At 38.1% G+C, this 14,586-nt stretch overlaps 1 protein-coding gene across 1 annotated transcript in view; it reads left to right on the top strand.

The window, feature by feature from the left end:
* QRSL1 (glutaminyl-tRNA amidotransferase subunit QRSL1) overlaps window positions 1-14,586 on the top strand; it is a 31,718-nt gene that overhangs the window by 2,986 nt on the left and 14,146 nt on the right. The window contains exons 2-5 of the mRNA XM_082633939.1: window positions 6,556-6,715; window positions 7,278-7,376; window positions 8,640-8,736; window positions 10,820-10,996. Coding sequence (XP_082490065.1) covers window positions 6,556-6,715; window positions 7,278-7,376; window positions 8,640-8,736; window positions 10,820-10,996 — 533 coding nt within the window. The remainder of the gene's footprint in view (window positions 1-6,555; window positions 6,716-7,277; window positions 7,377-8,639; window positions 8,737-10,819; window positions 10,997-14,586) is intronic.

Raw genomic sequence — 14,586 nt, 5'->3', positions numbered from 1 at the left:
GAGTGGCTGGGCCCGTGAGCCATGGCCGCTGAGTGTGCGCATCCGGAGCCTGTGCTCCGCAATGGGAGAGACCACAGCAGTGAGAGGCCCGTGTACCGCAAAAAAAAAAAAAAAAATTAAAAAGCTCCTTCAGGTTATTCAGGATTATGGTCTATAGGAAAGCAAGTAGGGAAGCAGGAAGACCAGTTAGAAGGTCGTTGCCTTGTCAAGAGCTGATGGCAGCATGGATAGGGTGATGGGAGGAGAGGTAATGCAAAGTGGGTGTTAGTTTCTTGTTGTTGTTTTGGGATTTTAAATTTTTATTTAGTTATTTATTTTTGGCTGTGCTGGGTCTTTGTTGCTGCGCGCAGGTTTTCTCTAGTTGCAGCGAACAGGGGCTACTCTTCGTTGCGGTGCACGGGCTTCTCGTTGCGGTGGCTTCTCTTGTTGCGGAGCACAGGCTCTAGGCACGCAGACTTCAGTAGTTGTGCCACGTGAGCTCAGTAGTTGTGTCTCACGGGCTTAGTTGCTCCACGGCATGTGGGATCTTTTTGGACCAGGGCTCGAACCCATGTCATCTGCATTGGCAGGCGGATTCTTAACCACTGCACCACCAGGGAAACCCGGGTGTTAGTTTTTTAAGGTATGGCTTTCTGATGGATTGGATATAGGATTTGAGGGAAAAGAGATGAATCAAGGAGGATGCTTAGGTTTGGGGCCTAGGCAATTGGAGAAATGGTAACATTTATCAAGATGGGAAAGACTCTACAGGGAGCATGTTGTGAGGAGAAAGTTATCAAGACATGTTAATTTTGAGATGCTTCTAAAGATATCCAAGTGAAGATGTCAGTTAAGCAGGTAGATATAGGAATGTGGAGATCAAGAAAGAAGCTAGGGGCCTTCCCTGGTGGCACAGTGGTTGAGAGTCCGCCTGCCGGTGCAGGGGACACGGGTTCGAGCTCTGGTCCGGGAGGATCGCACATGCCGCGGAGTGGCTGAGCCCGTGAGCCATGGCCGCTGAGCCTGTGCGTCGGGAGCCTGTGCTCCGCAACGGGAGAGGCCACAACAGTGAGAGGCCCGCGTACCGCAAAAAAAAAAAAAAAAAGAAAAAAAAGAAAGAAAGAAGCTAGGTACGAGGATATAACTAGTCCAGAGTAGAGGACATAATTGAAGTTATATGGTCAGATGAGATCTGAATGTAAATATAGAACAAGGCCTAAAACTTTCCAGCTTTTAGGGGTCAGTAGTAGGAAGCAGAGCCAGCAAAAGAGACTGGAAGGAGTGGCCAGTAAGGCAAGAGGAAAACCAGGAGGGCTTGGTGTCCTGAAGTACAAGTGAAAAAGAAGTGCTTCACGGAGGAGTGATGTCTTGTGTTGAATGCTGAGTGCTGCTGGACTGGGCCATGACTGCTGCATTTAGGGATGTGGAGGTTACTGGTGATCTTGATGTGCTATTTCTTGGAACAATGGAGACAAAAAGCATGAATGTTAAATGAGTGTGTTAAAGAGCGTACCAGTCAACCAGACACTCAGCCTTCAAGGTCTCTTCTATACCTTCAGCATTTATCAAGACAGTTTTTCTTTTGAAAGACAGTTCTTTTCCTAAGTGAAGCTTTGATGTTATCTGTAAAGTTAACAAAATGTTCTCTATTTGCTACAGAGGAGTAAATGCTGTAACAACCTGCATAGAGAAGTAGTAGAGTATAGTGGCCCAGAGCATGGGCTTTGGAAACAAGATCAGGCCTTGGTTGAATTCCAGCTCTGCTACTTTCTAGCTATGTGATTTTAAGCAGGAACTTCAGTAATTTATCTGTAAAATGGAAATAATATCAGCCTCTTAGGGTGGATATGAAGATTAAATGAAATATAAAACATCTAGGATAATGCCTAGAACCAAGTGCCATTATTAACACTAATTTTGTAACAGTGACAAAATTACTAGATTATATGTATTTACAGTTTTCTCTTCCCCTGTTTTCTAAGAATGGTTCCTGAGGGAGATTTCTTAATTTTTCTAAGAAGGTATATTACTTTTCTACTGCTGTGTAACAAATTAGCATAAACTTTTCAGCTTAAAATAACACATTCTTAAAACACACACAAAATCTTATCATCTCACAGTTTTGTGGGTCAGGAATCCAGGAATGGCGTAGCTGGGTTCTCCACTCAGAGTCTCACAAGGCTGAAATTAAGGCGTCAGCCAGAGCCACAGTCTCTTTGCATGCCTTGGGATCCTCTTTCCACCTCACTAGTTGGCAGAATCCATTTCTTTGTGGTTGTAGGACTGAGGTCCCCGTATTCTTTCTTTTTTTTTTAATATTTATTTATTTTTGGCTGTGTTGGGTCTTCGTTGCCGTACATGGGCTTTTCCCTAGTTGCAGTGAGCAGGGGCTACTCTTTGTTGCAGCACGAGGGCTTCTCATTGTAGTGGCTTCTCTTGTTGCAGAGCACGGGCTCTAGGCACACGGGCTTCAGTAGTTGTGGCACATGGACTCAGTAGTTGTGGCACATGGGCTCAGTAGTTGTGGCTTGCAGGCTCTAGAGCGTGGGCTCAGTAGTTGTGGCTTGCAGGTTCTAGAGCGCAGGCTCAGTAGTTGTGGCTCACAGGCTCTAGAGTGCGGGCTCAGTAGTTGTGGCTCACAGGCTTAGTTGCTCCATGGCATGTGGGATCTTCCTGGATCAGGGATCAAACCCATGTCCCCTGCATTGGCAGGCGGATTCTAACCACTGCACCACCAGGGAAGTCCCAGTTCCCCATTTTCTTGCTGACCATGTGGGTAGTAGAGTAAATGAACTCAGGGGACAAGAGATGTGGGATAATTAGAACTGAGGTTTGGGAGATATACAGATGTTGGTAATAATATAGTCTGGGCTAATGACCATGTGAGCTGGTAACTGGGGTGAGGTGAAGGAAGAGTTTGTGTGAAGTGAGGTCAGGAACTGAGAGGCCAGGTGTCCGTGTACCTGACTTGAAGTTTGAAGTCAACAAAAAGAGCAACAGGAGCCATAGAAAAGAAGATTACAGCAAACCAGTTGCTAAAAACTTCAGTGAATGAAAAGGAGTATCAGGGAGACTGTAGATTAACACACCAGGGAGAGTAATATAATCTCCTTCAAGGCCTGTGCTTCAGATGAGCTGGGGGTTTTGAGAAAAGAGGGAAGAGAAAACTTTTCTAGTTGATTTCATCTTATATTCAGATATGATACCTTTAGTTTTGCTCCAGGAGAGCTGTACTATTTATATATCATAATCCTTACATCTAATCCATTCTAGCTAATTAGCATCTTTGTTTTCATTTCTCTTCTCCAATACCCTTATTCAGTTTCTCAAATCTAAATTTCCTAAAAATGATCCTAACAAAGATTACCATTTAAAATGAGTACTCCCAAGGACTTCCCTGGAGGTCCATGGTAAAGAATCCGCCTTCCAATGCAGGGGATGCAGGTTCCATCCCTGGTCGGGGAACTAAGATCCCACATGCCACGGGGCAACTAAGCCCATGCGCCACAACTACTGAGCTCGCGTGCCCCAACAAGAGAGTCTGCATGCCACAAACTACAGAGCCCACGTGCTCTGGACCCCGTGCGTGTCACAACTAGAGAGAAGCCCGTGCACCACAACTAGAGAGAAACACGCGCACCACAACGAAGAGCCCGCGCTGCCACGAAAGATCCTTCACGCCTCAACAAAGACCCAGCGTGCTGCAGCTAAGACCCAACACAGCAAAAAAAAAAAAAAAAAGAAAATAAATAAATAAATTTTTAATAAATAAATAAATAATAAAATGAGTACTCCCAGAACAGTATGGCGCGTCCTTAAAAAACTAAAAATAGAGCTACCATATAATCTGCAGTCCCACTCCTGGGCATATGTCTGGAGAAAAACATAATTTGAAAAAATACACACACCCCCAATGTTCATTGCAGCACTATTTACAATAGCCAAGACATGGAAGCAACCTAAGTGTCCATCAACAGAGGAATAGATAAAGAAGATGTGGTACATACGTACAGTGGAATATTACTCAGCCATAAAAAATGAAATAATGTCACTTGCAGCAACATGGATGGACCTAGATATTATCATACTAAGTGAAGTAAGTCAGACAGAGAAAGACAAATATATGATATTGCTTATATGTAGAAACTAAAAAAAAATTATACAAATGAACTTATATACAAAACAGAAATAGACCCACAGACAAAGAAAACAAATTTATGGTTACCAAAGGGGAAGGGCGTGGGGGAGATGGATAAATTAGGAGCTTGAGATTAACATATACACACTACTCTATATAAAATAGGTAACTATATACTTTATAGCACAGGGAACTATACTCAATACTACATCATAACCTATAAGGGAAAAGAATCTGGAAAAAAGAGATATATTTGTATGTATCACTGAAACACTGTGCTGTGCACCTGAAACCAACACAACATTATAAATCAACTATACTTCAATAAATAAATAAAAAGAATGCTACCAGACAGTCTCATTTCTTGCCCTTGTAACCATAGCTGCAGTTCCTTACCTCTTATATCACTTGGCAAGTCAGAAGGCAACTTGGGGATAATGGGCATTAGGGGACTTGAAGGGAGGCAAAGAAGAAGAGAAAATGGCAGCATAATTTTCCTCATTTTTATAATTTTGCTCAGGGGTAGGCCTGTCTGTATACCTCTCTGTGTCTCCAGCTTTCCGTTTTTGCTAATTCTGACGCTTGCACTCAGCCTATTTACATAAGCCCACTCCATGTTTACAGTATTACCATACACTGCTGTCGTTTCTTTTTCTCGTTTCTCTCTTCTGAAGAGTTTACATCTCATACAAACCATTCAACAGAAATCTCTCTTCTTGTTGCTAGGTTACCTCCTTTAAGTTGAGCCCAGCTGCCCCTCCCCATCCTGAACCCCTCCCCCAGCATCCCCAAGGCAGCCCTTTCCTCTTGTGCATCAGCGTTAGGCGTCCTCTCAATAGCCTATTTGCGCTGCTTTTCTGGCTTAAAACCCTCAGGCCTAAGAATACCACCACTTTGATGATTTATTCAACAGCCTAGAGCAGATCATTTGCAGATTTTCCCCTAAATGCAAATTCCTATTGCTTGATGTATATACGACACGTGGAAATACAGTCAGCATACCGGACAGCTAAGCTTCCACTGGTGCAGAGAGAAATGGTGAAGGAGCAGTTAGTTACCTGTTAACTTTTACTATTACTACCTGTTAAGTTACCCTTTACTATTTCTGTGACTTTGGACAAATCACTTAACGTCTCTTAGCTTCAGTTTCTTTATCTGTGAGGTTAATAATACCTAACTTAAGTGGTTGGGGGTTTTTTGGGTTTTTAAATAAATTTATTTATTTATTTATTGGCTGCATTGAGTCTTCGTTGCTGTGCACACTCTTTAGTTGCAGCAAGCGGGGGCTACTGTTCGTTGCAGTGCGCGGGCTTCTTGTGGTGGCTTCTGTTGTTGCAGAGCACGGGCTCTAGGTGCACGGGCTTCAGTAGTTGTGGCTCACGTGCTCAGTAGTTGTGGCTCGCTGGCGCTAGAGTGCAGGCTCAGTAGTTGTGGCGCACGGGCTTAGTTGCTCTGTGGCATGTGGGATCTTCCTGGACCAGGGCTTGAACCCGTGTCCCCTGCATTGGCAGATGGATTCTTAACCACTGTGCCACCAGGGAAGCCCTAAGTGGTTGTTTTAAGGGCTAAATAAAGTAATAATGAATCTAAAGCAACAGTGCCTGGCTCTTGGTAAATACTCAGAAAATGTTACTTTTCCCCCCATCCCCCTTGTCTGAGCTACCATCTTATCCAACTCTTTTCAGATGGTCTCTAAAGACTTGGTATCATCTTTGACTTCTTGTTATTCATTCCTTTTATTCAATTAGTAAGTATTTATTATTACTTCCTACAGGAAGTATTACAAGTCATCACTTCACCTTAGGCTTTACTTACTGTCAATATACAGGTTCTGGTCACTTGAAGTGCAGTTTATTTTAACGCGTTCTTTACTAGCCTTCCTAATGCATCAAAGACAGGGTTTTAGAAAAGCTTGTTTTTAGTTGGCTTTTGAACCCATATTTTACAAGCATTTCTCTCAATTTGTAGTGGCTCTTGCTTGAATTCTCCAATAGATAAAAAGGTCTGTTTAATAAAGATCACTTATTTGGGGCCATAAAGTCCTGTAATGCCTTGTCTAGTTCATTCTGTTTTTTTGCACTGTGGATGGCCTGTGTTGCAGCTAAGCTTCTCTCTGTACAGTATCTACCCTAACCCATGATTCACCCACACTGGGCCTCTACTTCTCCTAGACAGGGCAGCTTACCTAAACCAGTTATCTTGTTTGTTCAAGCCTGATGTAGAGTTCCTCAGCTAGGCTATGACTGTGGTGTCCTCCAACCCATCTTTCAGCTGACCGATGTGTTACCCTTATTCACCACACTAAGTAAGTGTAGACTTGATAGGTTCTCTTGGTTTTGAATCCAAGCCTCACTTCAAATTTTTATCTGCACACCTCAGTGTAACATTTGAAACTTTTGTAGACTTGGCAAAGGGTTTTCGAATTGTGTATACTCTAGGTTTCTGCGGCACTGAAACAAGGCCAAGTTACTCCAACTGAGCTCTGTCAAAGATGTCTCTCCCTTATCAAGAAGACCAAGTTTCTAAATGCTTACATTACTGTATCAGAAGAGGTGGCCTTAAAGCAAGCTGAAGAATCAGAGAAAAGATATAAGAAAGGTAAATTACTTTGAATTATACTTAATTGTGACATCCCAAGAGAAAGAGTTTAATTGGATGTAGCAGTCTCCATTTGGCAAGTGGAGCTTTAAACATAAAAAAATTCCCTTATTTAAAGAACTGGGGAATTCCCTGGCGATCCAGTGGTTAGTACTCCGAGCTTCCACTGCTGGGGGCCCAGGTTCAGTCCCTGGTGGGGGAGCTAAGATCCTGCAAGCCAGCCGGCATGGCCAAAAAAATTTTAAATATAAATAAATAAATAAATATATACATACATACATTAAAAAAAAAATGAACTGGTCGTGAGGTATAATAAAAATGAGGCTAACAGGTATAATGTCCAACTGTAATAATTTCTAACACAAATTTTATTTTTGAAGATGTATTTTTAGCAAAAACGAGTAGTTATTTTAATAACTAGTATTAATGTCTGTATTTTGAACTAGATATTGGGTTGGCCAAAAAGTTCATTTGGCTTTTTCCATAAGATGCTATGAAAAAACCCAAACAAACTTTTTGGCCAACCCAGTACTTCTTCTTTTTTTTTGGCTTTTTAATGCAGGTCATTCACTCGGGGATTTAGATGGAATTCCTGTTGCGGTAAAAGACAACTTTAGCACGGCCGGCATTGAGACAACATGTGCATCAAACATGCTGAAAGGTAAAGTTTAACTGACCGGAGCATTGTTTTATAAAAATAGGTATTTTTCAGTTTAAATTAAAGATAAGATACTAAAGCACAAAGATATTCTCAGACTGATTATATCTGCAAAGGAAATAACTTAGGGTAGAATATTACCTTTTTACTATTTGCTCTTTCAGAATGCAAAATTATTCTTCATGGGTAGGCCTGCTTTATGGATGAATTCTACTTAGGAAGACTTGATAACTTATCACAAACATGCTAAGTGACCTCTAACACCCACTTGTTGGTAACAGAAATAAGTATAAAGTGGCTGTCATTCCCCCTCTTTTGCAGATGGTATGAGGATTTATTAGCATCTACTGTCTGGTTATTCTTATCTCCTGACTGCTCCATCTATCACTATACTTAGTATAGTGAAGCTTAGTTTTATTTTTTAAAGTTTAGTAGGTCAAAAAGGAATCATATTTATCAAGATATTTGGATCCAAGGAGGAAAAAGAAATGGAAAAAGCATATTTAGGGTACTATGCACTAAAACTAACATTCTATGAGGTGTATGCCCCAAGTTCCTCTGATAGGTAGACTTGTTAATTGTCTGGGAATATACACTAGATAGAGGAAATTTTAATTGACAATGAAGATCTATTCCTGCTGGAAATAGATAAAAATTACCATGGTATTGCACATCTGAGAAGAGAAAGTCTAGTAGAATGAGCAAAATAATGATTTGTGATTAGTTTCAAATGAATTGGGTACATCTCATTTAATACTTTGTAGTACTAACTGTTAAAGTTAATAGTTTTAGGATGTAAAGACAGAGAATATATAGACTTTCTTTGGAAAACATATAGCAATTAGCAGTAGAAAAAATTAACTTTCAGAAGAAAGTACAACCTACTACTTAAATTAGGAATAATTTACATATGTCAATATGAATTGCTTAATTGCAGTTTAAAATTTTGTTTCTTGTATATGATTTACATGTTCACTGTTTTCTTTCCTATGATTAAAAATTACTGAATTTTTAAGAGGACAGGGGCAAGGTAGGGGAGGGGATTAAGAGGTACAAACTACTATGTATAAAATAAATAAGCTACAAGAATATATTACATAGCACAGAGAATTTTATAATAAAATTTCAACATTTTATAATAACTTTAAATGGAGTGTAATCTATAAAATTTTTGAATTACTATGTTGTACACCTGTAATATAACATTGTAAATCAATTATACCTCAATTTTTTTAAAAAAGAAGAAAATAACTGAATTTTTTTCAGGTTATATACCACCTTATAATGCTACAGTAGTTCAGAAGTTGTTGGATCAGGGAGCTCTACTAATGGGAAAAACAAACTTAGATGAGTTTGCTATGGGGTAAGTAAAATTGAAATTTTCTCTTGTATTTCTTTCATCTGTGTCTTTAATTTCATTAAGTGTAGGTACCTAAAAGTAGTGAGGTGATTTCTTGAGGACTCTAATGCCAGTTTCTCAGACCCTCCATGAGATTATATTCTGCTAATAGGTCATATCTCATTTTAGTTTTAATTTGCATTTCCCTGATGACTAACGATGTTAAACACCATGTGTTTATTTTGCTACCCATATATCTTCAGTGAAGTATCTATTCAAATCTTTTGCCCTTTTTTAAAAGTTGGGTTGTCTTCTTACTGAGTTATAATAGTTCTTTCCATATATTCTGGATTCAGGTCCATTATCAGGTGATTTGAAAATGTTCTCTGAATCTCTGGCTTGTCTTTGCATTCTCTAAACATGCCTTTCAAAGAGTGAAAGTTTCTAATTTTGATGAAGTCCAGTTCATCATTTTCTTTAATGACTCATGTTTTTGTTTTTTCAAAGAAATCGGTACCTTTCCCAAGGTCATAAAGGTTTTTTTCCTATGTTTTCTCCTAGAAGTTTTATAGTTTCAGTCCTTACATTTAAACTAGTGATCCAGTTGAGTTAATTTTTTTGTACATGATATGAAGAAAGCCAGAGTTCATTTTTTTTACATATGTCTGTCCTATAGATCTGGGACTATTTGCATAAGAATTCAAATTAAATTACTTTGATTCTTTTGTCAAAAATCAATTGAACAGGGGCTTCCCTGGTGGCGCAGTGGTTAAGAATCCGCCTGCCAATGCAGCGGTCCCAGGTTTGAGCCCTGGTCCGGGAAGATCCCACGTGCCCCAGAGCAACTAAGCCTGTGCACCACAACTACTGAGCCTGCACTCTAGAGCATGCAAGCCACAACTACTGAGCCCGTGAGCCACAACTACTGAAGCCCGTGTGCCTAGAGCCTGTGCTCCCCAACAAGAGAAGCCACCGGAATGAGAAGCCCGTGCACCACAACGAAGAGTAGCCCCCGCTCGCTGCAACTAGAGAAAGCTCGCGTGCAGCAACAAAGACCCAATGCAGCCAAAAATAAATTAATTTAAAAAAATCAGTTGAACACATGTATAGGTTTATTTCTGGATTCTATTTTGATCTGTGTATCCAGTATCACGCTGTCTTGATTACTGTAGCTTTATAGTAAGCCTTGAAACTAGGTAATAAGAGTTCTTCAACTTTGTTGTTCCTCTTCAAAATTATTTTACGTATGCTATATCCTTTGCGTTTCCATATAAGGTTTAGAATTGGCTTACTAATTTCTACAGAGAAGCTTAATAGGATTTTGATTGTGGTGGTATTGAATTTATAGATCAAGTTGTAGAAAATTGACATCTTAATATGTGCCTTCTGACGTATGAATTCTGTATATCTTTCCATTTATTTAGAGTTTAATTTTTCTCAGCAATATTTTTATGATTTTCTGTATATAAATCTCGCACATTTGATCTCCAAGTATTTCATGTTTTTTTAATGTTATAGAAAATGGTGTTCTCTTTTCAATTTCTAATTGTTTAACATTGTTCTTATATAGAAATGTAATTGACTTTTTAATTTTATTTTTATTAAAAAAAATTTTTTTTGGCTTCCCCATGTGGCATGTGGGATCCTAGTTCCCCAACCAGGGCTGGAACCCTTGCCCCTTGCAGTGGAAGTGCGGAGTCCTAACCACTGGACCACCAGGGAATTTGCTGCTTAAAACTTCTGATTAACAGAGGAATTCCTTCAAAAGACTACTTGTTAACTGTTTGGATGTTTTGTGACACTCTTCAACTGGAAGACCTTAATTTACGAAGGAAATCAACCTAAGCTGAATTAGATGGTCAATTGGGATAGAAATTTTCTTAGGAGACTAGTTTTTTCCTACTTTCCACCACAAATGCTCTTACTTCCCATCCTTCACCTCCTCAACTGTCTAATGAAAGAAGTACATCTAAGCAGGCTTCCTACCTTTTCTAATTCAAGTTATAGTGGATTATACAGTGTCAGAAGCAAATAATACAATCAGGAGATAAAAATTTTACATAAAATGAATTGTATTAAGATATCTTGCTTCACTTCTTCATCTCAGATCTGGAAGCACAGATGGCATATTTGGACCAGTTAAAAACCCCTGGAGTTATTCAAAACAATATAGAGAAAAGAGGAAGCAGAAGTCTCATGGTGAGAATGAGGATTCAAATTGGCTCATAACTGGAGGAAGCTCAGGAGGGAGCGCGGCGGCTGTGTCAGCATTTACGTGCTTTGCGTAAGATGTTTTTCTTCTATCTGTACTTTAAAAACCCAACCTAATACAAATAGTCATAAACCATACACAAAATTCAACAATAGAGTCATTCATACCTTGGTATTTTTATTTCCCTTTACTGAGCTATTTGTGCTCAATGGTGTATCAAAATTATATCTTAAATACACTCAACTTTATGGTACACTTATGTGGTGTATTCTATACATTAACTTCAATTTAAGACAGCATTTAAACTCTTCCTCTACAGTATATGGTCCCTTTAAAAACATGATTTTACAGAATAAACCAGTTAGCTTAAATAGACTTCAATGAATTTCATTTTTAAATAATTTATTTGGGTATCTGCTCACTGATTGTACAGATATTTAGAGACTAACATACCTTGGCTTTAGTCGAGTGCTGCTGAACTAAATTGTTAGCTATGGTTTATCCTTCAGCTAAATCTGACTTAAGAAAAAAAAAAAGGAAGGAAAGAAAGGAGGGAGGGAGGGAGGGAGGGAGGAAGAAAATGTTCCTAATATGTATCAATAGAATATATTAAATAGTGTTTTTCTAAACCTACAACTAAAAATGTATATAAATACATAAAGTTTTTTCAAATTTGTAAGGAGGTGATTTGTTCAACTGTCATAGTTTGTATTTGGAAAGAATCCATCAATCATGCTTTGTCTTAAGTTCCATTTGTAAAGCGTTTCTTAACCATCTAAAGAAGAGTAAATAAATATTGCTATTATTATATTTATTTTATTAGTCTCAATTTAACCAAATAGAATGTTTTCTTTAGCAGTACTATGTGTATTTTATCTCTCCTTAATTATCCACTGAAACTAAGCTCTTTCTGAGGCATTGCAATCAATAAATTATTTATATTTTTTAGAGCTATGGAGATTTAGATTCTACAGGTTTTTAAGTTTCCCTGAAATCTTGTTAACAAGTAAAAGCATTTCATTTTATCTCTGTGGAATTTTATAGCACCACATTAATATTAATGAGAGTTCTAACAAGCAAGGGTTGCAAGATTAGGGGCTATTTTCTATCCTCCTCACCCCACTTAGTGTTCATCTTTCTGAATGTGCTTTGAGAAGATGGCATTTTGACACATAATTCCTATGGAAATGTAGGTTTTACTTTTACCCAGACATCAGGGAATTCTAATAAGGAAATGTGTCCTTTTAGAAATTGTGAAAGCAGCAGTCTGATTTTGTGGCTCAAGTGGACTTGGTAAGAAAGACAATCTAATTTGCATTTTCTGTAGAGCACAAGGGCCATGTGACACGTAGGAGCCTTGTTCAGTCCAAAGCTTCACTCTGGTGTACTCAAGAGAGGCACAGACCCAAAGTAACTCCAGGTTGAATGGGTCCCAAACCATCAGGTGTTCTGATTTGTTTTCCCCCCTATTGATTTGTTTCTTTTATAATAGTTTTTAAAACAGGAAGATTCTAGGAGTATTGATACTATGCAATCACTAAAAAGAATGATTTAGAGCACTATGTGGTGACATGGTAAGAAATCCAAAATACACTGTTAAGTGGAAAACAAGTTGCAGAAGAGTATGCATAGTATGACCTTATCTCTGTTAAAAGTAATAATTATACATAACAAGTTGCAGAACACTATGTATAGTATGCCTTATTTCTGTTAAAAATAATAATTACATATGTATATATGTTAGTTGCATGGAAGTGTCTGGATAAATATATATATAAAGTGATAACAGGATTATTATGGGGGCACTGATTATAAGAGAAATTTCACTTTATAGATCATATAGTTATAAAATATTTTAATTTTTACAGTAGACATTACACTTTTCTAATCAGAAAAAACTTTTTTCCTGAAATAGTTAAACTTTTTAAATTTTTAATTGTGGTAAAATATACATAACAAAATTTCTCATCTTAACTATTTTTAAGTGTACAATTCTGTAGTGTTAAGTACATCCACATTATCACACAGCCAGTCTCCAGAACTCGTTTCATTTGCAAAACTTAAACTCTATACCACTTAAACAATAGCCTCCCATTTGCCCTCCCCCCACCTCTCCAGCCCCTGGCCACCACTCTTACTTTCTGTCACTGTGAATTTGACCACTCTAGGTACCTCATATAAGTGAAATTGTGCAGTATTTGTGCTTCTGTGACTCACTTATTTCACTTAGCATAATGTCCTCAAGTTTTTTTTTTAATAAGAAAAACATAGACTACATAGATAACTAAGCAAATACATGAACAGACACTTCAGAGTTGGGTAATGCAAATACAAATAGATGTGAAAAATTATTCAAAAATGCACATTAGCAAAGCTTTTGGTTATTAAATTAACCAAATTTTAAGAGCTGCTAGTATTCAGTGATGATAATGAAACACAAAAAAATCTGATTCACTACAATTGGGAATATAAATTGGCATAACCTTTCTGACAAGTAATTTGACAAAATATATTAAGAACTTATAATGACAGGTAGACCTTTTGTCCCATTAACTCTACTTCTTGGAAGCTAGCCTAAAATTTAATCAGATATATGGACAAAGATTTATGTTTAAAGGTGTTTATTACAAAGTACTTTATTAATTGATTGATTGCTCCACTGCATGGCTTGTGGGATCCCCAACCAAGGATCAAACCCAGGCCCTCAGCAGTGAAAGCACAAAGTCCTAACTACTGGACCACCAGGGAATTCCCGACAAGTACTCTCTTATGCAGTTATTCTAGTTGGCAACAACATAAATGTTTAAATAACTTAAAATACATTTCTAGCAATGATTCTAAATAGGGTAGTAGAATGGCTGTATCTGAATTTCTGGGAGAGGTGTGTTTAGTTTGTAAATGCATATTATAAAATTGCCATTAAAAGGAGGTGTATGATTTGTATGTGTATAAATTGTACCAATGTTTTCTTAGGTCAGTCTCCCAAGGCAATAGAAATTAAAAAAAACAAAAAACAAATGGGACCTAATCAAACTTACAAGCTTTTGCACAGAAAAGGAAACCATAAAACAAAAAGACAACCTATGGAATAGGAGAAAATATTTGCAAACAATGCAACCAACAGGGGCTTAATATCCAAAATATACAAACAGCTCATACAGCTCTATATCAAAAAAACAAACAACCCAATCAAAAAACTGGCAGGAGACCTAAACAGACATTTCTCTAAAGAAGACATGCAGATGGCCAATAGGCACATGAAAAGATACTCAACATCACTAATTATTAGAGAAACGCAAATCAAAACTACAATGAGGTACCACACCACCTCACACTGGTCAGAATAGCCATCATTAAAAAGTCTACAAATAACAAATGCTGGAGAGGGTGTGGAGAAAAGGGAACCCTCCTACACTGTTGGTAGGAATGTAAGTTGGTGCAGCTACTGTGGAAAACAGTATGGAAGTTTCTCAGAAAACTAAAAATAGAATTACCAAATGATCCGGCAATCCCACTCTTGGGCATATATCTAGACAAAACTATAATTCAAAAAGTTACATGCACCCCTGTGTTCACTGCAACACTATACACAATAGCCAAGACATGGAAACAACCTAAATGTCCATCAACAGATGAATGGATAAAGAAAATGTGATTCATGT

Source organism: Mesoplodon mirus, assembly GCF_964341445.2.
Source record: "Mesoplodon mirus genome assembly, chromosome: 10".
Lineage (NCBI taxonomy): Eukaryota > Metazoa > Chordata > Mammalia > Artiodactyla > Ziphiidae > Mesoplodon > Mesoplodon mirus.
Note: the sequence above shows the minus strand (reverse complement) of the source record. Positions and strands in the feature narration are given on the sequence as shown.